Here is an 8,453-nt window from a genome sequence, read left to right as displayed (position 1 = left end):
ATAGTCAGTGTGTTACCATACCTCTTTTGACTCAGAGCTCTGAGCTCTGAACACATCACAGACAGCAGGGAGACAATACACTCATTATGGAACGACCATATAAATCACTAACAACAGGCAGCATTGTAGTTAGTGTCACTGCTGACTGCTGAAAATATCTTTTATTCATCCATTATCTAAGATTCTATTGGGACAAAAATAAAGCCACTTCTTTACTGAATGGATTATGCTGTTTTACAGTAAATGTCACAGATTTTGTCTGATGAATCAGAGTGCACACAAGCTGAACTAAAATAATCACACATACTAACAAATACAAACAAATACAGCTAAAATCCTGCAGTGAACTATTAAAGTCCAGCCTCACTGCTTTAGCACCTCTTTCTTTCAGATGCACTGATGTCCCACACAAACAGATGCATTTTGGGTTGGAGGTGCACCATATCTACCTTACTAACATCTGAAAGTTTGGAAGCTCCACACAGAGCCAGAGCACAATGGTAAACATTTCAGTGGAATGTAACAGAGCCAAGTTTACCAATGATTTATGGAATAATAAATGATCAGACAGGTATTATTACATGACAATGAACCAATCAGCAGGTACTAGTTCTGTGCTCTGACCAATCAGCACCTGTTATGGCACATTCGTCCTGATTGACCTCCGCTCTTCGTCCCGCCCCTTTAAATCAGTCTCTCTTTGCATTTTCACCGACTGCAACTGCAAAGCTGAACCAAGCTACCAGAAGTTCACACAGTTATACAGGAAGCTAGGTTTTCCACCTTCAAATTAAAAGCAGATTTATAACTATTTGGGTGACAAAACGCACCAGTGGGTATAAATAACAGATAAAAGTAATTAAATATTAAGCAAAAACACAATATTTACTTAAATACATATAAGAAATACATTTAAGGGCGACACAGTGCATGCCGTTTTATTATGAATGGTTTTATTTTTAGTATCTTAACCGGAAGTTTGCTCTGCGGCTACTTTGTGAATGTTGAGCATCAAGCTAGCTCACACTGTTAGCTAGCTAGCTAGCGTTCAGCAGTCAGTCTGCGCTAACAGCTTCACCACCGGCCCACTCCTTGTTTCCGGGGTTCGGTCCCGTTATAGTTTTAGAGCGACTGTTAAATTGAAAATGGCCCTACTAACGCCATTACTCGCTTTTCTGTACCACCTGCCGCAGGTGTACAAGTGGCTGCTGAAGCCCTACTACATCGCTTCTCTCTTCATGTCTATAGCCTTCCTAGCCGTCCGCAAGACGCCGGGCATCTGCGACCACCTGGCCACACAGCGAGAGGACGGCAACTCCTGCGACTTCGACTGGGTCCGTAGAAAATGCAAAAATCACAAATTTGCTTTTCAAAGAATTGGTATCAGCTGTTTGTCCAGCTGGTCAGTGGGCAGACACAGGTCGTTGAGCAGGCTGGCAGCAAAGGCCAGGTGACATTAGCTGCAGGGACAGAATGACAGGCCAAACTACGGTCAAAAAACTGGAAATTCATGCTGGTTTGCTTATCGGCAGATATACAAAAGACACAAACGCGAATTTACACGTCATTACAATTAATCAAGGCATTGTATTGCATACGGCACAAATAGACTCTGTAAATTAGCGTGTCCAAATGTAGAAATAACTTGGCTAGTGGCATTCAGTGTTGTTTCACCGAGCTAGCTAGTGTTAGCTTTAGTATTGACGTCCCTTAACGATTATCAATAGCTGTGGGGATCAGTACAGGACACTATATATGTCCACGTTTTACATGAATTTAAGCCAAGTCTTGTATTAACTCTGGATCCCCCCAAAAAATGTCGTATAACTCAGACTCTCAGACAAGTAAAGTCTTAAAGATCTCAGTGTTTGTTCATGGGATTTGCTGTGATCTCTGCCAAGGGAGGGTCGACCTAAAGCCACGGTGGCCTCCTGGATGCACCTGCTGCAACTGTCAAGGTCTCCTCATAGACATCCTGCATCCATCCACTGTAGTTTGATTAACTGCATTGAGTAGCTTGTATTTCATGTGTGCCAGATTTCCCCCCCCCCCCCAACATCCCAACCCATTCAAAGATATGCAGTAATTATTATTCACACATTGTACAATTATGGTGTCACAGGTCTGATTCTATGGGACTTTCCTGTGTGTGATTTTAAAATGACCAAGAAGTCTGATATCAAGGTGTCCCACCGGGATCTAATTGATTGATGATATTACAGTAATCTGCATTTTTAAATATGTTGGTTATTAACATCTTGGATCGGAGCACGGCGGCGTAGTTCTCGAAGGATGAGACCTGTATGAACAGACTGGTTAACGCAGGCCGCCACAGTTAAGACGTGTCATGTTTGTGTTCTCAGAGAGAGGTGGAGATCCTCATGTTCCTCAGTGCCATCGTCATGATGAAGAACAGACGAGCGAGTGAGTAAATGTCTTCTGTTCAGAATTCTTTTTTTTTCCTGAACAGCAACTTGATGATCCGTCATGTTAAAATCTGACGCATGGATGATGATAGTATGTCCCTATGGTCCACGTGAAGTTACAGGAAGTGCAATGATACAAGCACTGGGCCTCAAGTGGCTCCTGAACTGTTGGACAGAGGGGGGGGGGGGCACTTACAGAGTGTTTATTTTAATAACATGTTCTGTGGGAAATGGTTTGGTCTCTCACAGTTTTTCCTCTGTGACAAGAATAAAATTCTAGAAGAAATGTGTGACATGTTTTAAGTTTTCTTCCTGTGTTTTAGGCCACAGTAGCACTTCAGCTATTGTCATATTCAGATAGAAAATCCTGACATTTTTCTTTAAAACCCTTGTTGGTCTCAGAAACGCCACTGACACAACGTTTCCCCTGTATCTGTTCACATCAGTAACGGTGGAGCAGCATGTGGGCAATATCATCCTGTTCAGCAAAGTGGCCAATGTCATCCTGTTCTTCAGACTGGACATCAGGATGGGACTGCTCTACCTGACGCTCTGCATAGGTCAGTACAGCCTCTACTGTCTCACACACACACACACACACACACATCAGCTGATCCTCTGTTTCCTGTCTGATAGCACACACACTGTCCAGAAGGGAGGGGCCATGATTTTTAATATTTGAATAGTAGTGAAACTGTGCAGCTGTGTTGTCTACTTGTTTACCGGCGCCTGGTGGTTACCATGATGTTAGTTAATGTGAATATCTTCCAGCTAATGTGTTTCTTCAAATGCAGTTAGAGGTTTGATCTGTTAACTGGCTTCACTGCAGCTGCACTGCGTTTTAAAGCTGAGGTGCGACCCTAAATGAAAATGAATGAAATGAATCCCTGCCAACATCAGAGCCCACGCTTTAACCCTTCACAGTCTGGGGTAAAACGGCGTTTTTTACTACTTTTCATTTTCCCTTTGTGTTTCCCAGTAAAACTGCTGAGCTTGCCTTTCTTTGTGTCTTTCTTTTCAGCACAACCTCACCTGTGTGATTCTACAAGTGTTTATTTATTTTGACATAATATATGGACACACTGTATGTAAAAGTGCAAAAGAAACACAAAATCTGAGTAGGAACTAGTTGGATCTTTGGAGGAGCGGGGGTCTGCGCGGACACCTCCTCTCGTTCGTCTTCACGCGCAGCATCCACTTCATCCTCTGAAAGGAGTCTTCCTCAGAATCAGAACGTTCTTCCCCAGATTCAGCATCTTCTAACTCGTCGAAGAGCTGAAGTGCGGCTCTTCATAACTTTAGTGTTAATAGGCCGATCGAGAAAATTCAAACACCTGTGAAAAGTTTGAAGTGTCCGCTTTCCAACAGTCTTTGAATGGAGCACCTGCGTGCTTGTGTCACAGCTTTACGTTTTCAAACGTGCGACATGTGACTTTGACGCCTTGTTGCGGTCCTAGACTCCGCAGGGTTAACAGCAGATATCTTCTGGAAGAGGGCTGGTGAGAGTCAAAATATTCCATTAGAGATGCTTGAAGGGCAACTCGACAGTAAATGCAGATGTAAGACATGCATGTGTTTCATTGAAGCAGCCATCCTACATGTACATGAAGCATTATTTGGGAATCTCGAGCCACGTCGATGAACAGATGATGATCCTGTACCCACTGAGCCCGCACACAATAGACAGGACTGTTTGCTGATTGTTGTTCCAAGTCATAGTTCCATTTATAAAATGTCAGAAAATCTTGATAAATGCCCAAGGTGAAGTCGTCCGATTACTTGTTCTGTCTCACCATCACCAACAAAATGAACCAAACCTGTTTCAGCACTCTGTGAACGTCTTCATAGACCCAGACCTCATTCTGCTGCTTCTCTGTGTGTTCCAGTGTTCCTGATGACCTGTAAGCCTCCTCTTTACATGGGACCAGAGTACATCAAATACTTCAGCGACAAAACTATCGATGTGAGTAAAAGTCCTGCAGCGTGTGTCAGCAGGTCATCTGTTACCAGGAGCGCAGATCTGTCATATTATCTATTATGTTATGATCAGAAATCAACTGTGTGTGTGTGTGTGTGTGTGTGTGTGTGTGTGTGTGTGTGTGTGTGTGTGTGTGTGTGTGTGTGTGTGTGTGTGTGTGTGTGTGTGTGTGTGTGTGTGTGTGTGTGTGTGTGTGTGTGTGTGTGTGTGTGTGTGTGTGTGTGTGTGTGTGTGTGTCCAGGATGAGCTGGACAGAGACGGCCGTGTGACGTGGATCGTTGAGTTTTTCGCCAACTGGTCTCCGGAGTGCCAGTCCTTCGCTTCTGTCTATGCTGATCTCTCCCTCAAGTAAGACTGCGTCCACCCGCTCACTGACAGCCTGACGTGACGTCAGCCAGAGTAACTTCACCGCCCTTGTGTTTCAGGTATAACTGTGCCGGCCTCAAGTTTGGCAAAGTGGACGTTGGACGTTATGGAGAGGTTTCCAAGAAGTAAAGCTTTTTTAATTTCTCTTTGTTCTCTTCAGTCTTTAAGACGTCAGACAGGACTGAGGGGGAAAAAAAAGTCTCATTTGGGCTGAACTGTGTTCTGTAGGTACAAGGTGTCCACGTCCCCGCTGTCCAAGCAGCTCCCCTCCCTGGTGCTGTTTCAGGGGGGGAAGGAGGTGATGCGGCGCCCCCAGGTGGACAAGAAGGGTAGAGCTGTATCCTGGAGCTTCACTGAGGTCAGACTGGACAGGACGCTTCAGACTAAACACTGTTTCTGTGCTTTTGTGTCTCAACTATTGGGGTCACGTTTCTCACGCTTCCATATGTAGGAGGGGGGGGCTCCTAAAGCCTGTCCAGTGGAGGTGATGGAGGACGCGGTCCTCGCTCCACACTCAGAATGAAAGTTCAGCTGAAGCTAATTCAAAGCAGGGATATTGTTCTTAAACTATGGGAGATCCCCACTTGTTCTACTTAACTCAGGCTGCTGCTGCTGCTTCACATCAACTTGAGCTGAACTGGGGACGGTGCACTGTGACCCCCCCCATCACCACCACTCAAACTGCTGTAGGATAACCAATAACTCGTACTGGTGGTACTGGTACTGGACTGAATAACAGACCATGACAAACTCTGAGCCGCTTCTTTCAGTTTGACCGTCTGAATACAAATAAAATGTAAAGTGGAATCTAACAGTTTCTGTCTGTGGCCTCCAGGAGAACATCATCCGGGAGTTCAACCTCAACGAACTCTACCAGAAGTCCAAGAAGCTCAACAAGACTAAAGGAGACAAGATCAACCAATCCCAGTTCCCGCCGGTCCCCGAGGAGGAGGAGGAGGCAGAGCAGCAGGGGGCCGACGCTCAGGAGGAGGAGTACGAATCCAAGAAGGACAAGTAGGCCGCTCGCCATCACTCAGCCCGGACTTCTGGACGGAACTGGTGGCTCTCCTTCCCCCTCCTCTTCAAAATGTTCAGTTTGTTCACTCGTGACTCAGGACTGGTGCCCCCACCTCCCCCAGAAATATTGTCCTACTGAGAACAGGTCCAGGCATCCATGTTGGCTTGTGTGTCTGACCTTTGATCTCTCAGAGCACATGCGTGCCTGGACTTTGTGTTTTTCTGCTTTGAAAATGAAAATGAAAATGACCACAGTGCTGCTGCCTTTCTGCAGCACCATCAACTCTGAGCCTCCTTCAACCTCAGCAAGAATCTGACGCCGGTGCAGCTGCACTGAGCTCACTGTCTCCCCCTTATTAAAGAACACATAGAACAGCTGTAGGCTTCAGCACAGGAGCAAACCGGGCTACGACAGACGAGCCTTTGAGGGGGGGTTGTTACGTTAAAAGCTGGTCCAGCATCAGTGTGAGGCCTGAAAATGTGCTCCGGGTTCATAGAGTCTGCACTGCACATTTCTGATGGGTAAAGCTGTGAAGTCTGAGTGATTTAGGAGAGCCACTCAGTGAATGTGATGCTACTTTTGTTGTTTTTTTCATTTCAATTTTGTATGTAACTAATTTAATGCAGAGTAGATTTTTTAAAATCATTGTATGATTAACTGTATGCTCGTGTAAACTAAGGCAACAAAGTAGGTTGGCAGGAGTCATCGGCGGTGTTTAAACAGTACATTCGGCTTCGTGCTGGTTTTGGTTCAAAGGGAAAAGCAAGTGGGGGGGGGGCCCTGAACACCACCAACACACCTGCACAAGTCCTCCGGAGGCACCCAAGTTCACCAGTGTTTGGGCAGCAGTCCCTGTTTGTCTCCAGGCACCTGAACAGACCTCGCTAAGCTCTTCTGACGCAACATTTCATTTCCTTGTATTTTAAGGACTCTCCTCCGTTGTTGGTGTTTCCTTCAGTGTTTTGGCCTCTTCAGCAGAGACGACTTCAGCTGTCAGTTCACACGTCATGCTGCCTACATCCACGTCATGCTGCATGGCTAACCTGTGACACACGTTCTTATTTGAAAACACTTTCAGGTGACACTTTTTTTTTTTTTTGTTAACCACAACCCAGGCAGTTCCAGAGCTTCAGCTTCCACTGGCATCCATGTTTTACCCGTTCTGACCAGGCACAGTGTTTGAAGCTCCCAAAGCTCTCAGGACCCCAGCAAACAAGTCAAGTAGAGGTTGAATTTAAAGATGATAATCTCTTTGTCTTCTGTTTTCCCGGGCGTGGAGAAATCCCCCCCCCGACTCTAAAGTTAGTTGTGGGCCCACCACCTCGTGGTTAAAATCAGGTTGGGAATCGTAGCGTGTCTGCCTGGCTTTAGTCTGTTTCACTGTCTCTGATGATGTTCCGCAACAAACGGTATCAAGTATCAGTGAGAGATTTCGTCCACATCTGTACGTGTGGCCCCCACCTTCACACCACTTCTGTATTTCCACAGCTCCACTTGTTGGCCAATCAGGTGAAACACTCGTCCTGCCTGCTTGTGTGGCTGCTGGACAAACTGGGAGCACGTTGGCAGCTTCAGACTCAAGTCTGGTCCTAATAGAACAACATCACATTCCATGACATTCATTCACACTTTCCTTTTTCTAGTTTTGTTTTCTATTATTTTGTATTAATTGCCTTCATGTGATGGGTTGTCAGACAGGATGCGTCTCCCTCTGAGCTGCTGCTTCTGGTCTTTTTGGACCAGAGAAAACTTGAGTTTTTCAGGCATTTGATTGAATTTCCCTTAATTATTTCCTGTTTTTTCTGTTTCTCGTTACATTCCTAATTTTCAGCTTTTTTTTCCTCCATTGCAGTTAGTTGAGAAACATACGCACATATAAACTGTTTAGATTTGTTTTTGAAGACACTGACTTTATTCTTTAACGATTATTTTATTACTAAATCTCTTTTTGTTATGTGTTGTACACTTTCGGCATTTGATTTGAGCTGCATCCCGAGGCTTGTGTGTATATTTGCTCCTGAACACCTCAGAGGAGTCTGGCCTGTTTTGTTATTCATGCAATAAAACAATGTGTACGTGAGTCGTTTCACTGCAGCCGTCATTCTTCAGACAAATAACAGTTTGACTCTTCCTCTGAAGCCTTCAGCGTGGCTCATGTCCTCATGACGGCGTGACCACTGACACAGAAAGCCCTGCTCAGTGCAGCACTTCCTAATATTGGTGCAAGTTTTGCCTGTTAAAACAGTTTCATCACTTTTCACTTTGAGACATCTGTGGATTTCACTCAGGAACTGTCAACTTAATTTGCTTTATTTCTGCTCCTCTGCATGGTTCCATTAGTGGCCTACAGCTAAAGCTAAATGCTCCGCCACGTTTCCCAGCTGTGTCAAGTAGCGTTCAGGTAGCGCTCTGTGGCTCCACCACTGTGTGAAGTCGTTGGGAGTCAATCAGTAACGTCAGGGGCTGCAAAGCTAGACAGGGAGTGAAAGGTACCCTTGGGAGATTTCTTGCAAAGTGACAAAGGTTATATATTAACATTCGGTGTTCTGTTGTAATCTTTAGCTCTGACAAATGTGCTGAATGCATTTCCTCACTCATCCAACATGTGCAAAGGGGATTATTTGGCGTCGACACATCCTGGTCTCCCTGCTGACAGTCGTGCCTT

The 8,453-nt window shown here is 45.2% G+C and overlaps 1 protein-coding gene across 1 annotated transcript; it reads left to right on the top strand.

Moving 5' to 3' along the window:
- Nucleotides 1–1,039: 1,039 nt before the first annotated feature.
- Nucleotides 1,040–6,737, top strand: tmx2b (thioredoxin-related transmembrane protein 2b). The gene is made up of 8 exons (XM_070827749.1): nucleotides 1,040–1,334; nucleotides 2,364–2,424; nucleotides 2,873–2,986; nucleotides 4,313–4,389; nucleotides 4,646–4,752; nucleotides 4,830–4,895; nucleotides 4,999–5,128; nucleotides 5,606–6,737. Exons 1-8 carry the CDS (start codon nucleotides 1,146–1,148, stop codon nucleotides 5,786–5,788), a joined length of 927 nt encoding a protein of 308 aa, XP_070683850.1. The 5' UTR covers nucleotides 1,040–1,145; the 3' UTR covers nucleotides 5,789–6,737.
- Nucleotides 6,738–8,453: the final 1,716 nt, after the last annotated feature.

This window comes from Pempheris klunzingeri, chromosome 3, assembly GCF_042242105.1.
Source record: "Pempheris klunzingeri isolate RE-2024b chromosome 3, fPemKlu1.hap1, whole genome shotgun sequence".
Classification (NCBI taxonomy): Eukaryota; Metazoa; Chordata; class Actinopteri; order Acropomatiformes; family Pempheridae; genus Pempheris; species Pempheris klunzingeri.
Note: the sequence above shows the minus strand (reverse complement) of the source record. Positions and strands in the feature narration are given on the sequence as shown.

What these genes read in the sequence shown, in the direction of transcription:
- tmx2b (XM_070827749.1), top strand. Translation starts at nt 1,146, where the DNA reads ATGGCCCTACTAACGCCATTACTCGCTTTTCTGTACCACCTGCCGCAG. An exon ending in TATGGAGAGGTTTCCAAGAA is followed by an intron (nt 4,896 to 4,998) that starts GTAAAGCTTTTT and finishes TGTGTTCTGTAG; the next exon opens with GTACAAGGTGTCCACGTCCC. An exon ending in TATCCTGGAGCTTCACTGAG is followed by an intron (nt 5,129 to 5,605) that starts GTCAGACTGGAC and finishes TGTGGCCTCCAG; the next exon opens with GAGAACATCATCCGGGAGTT.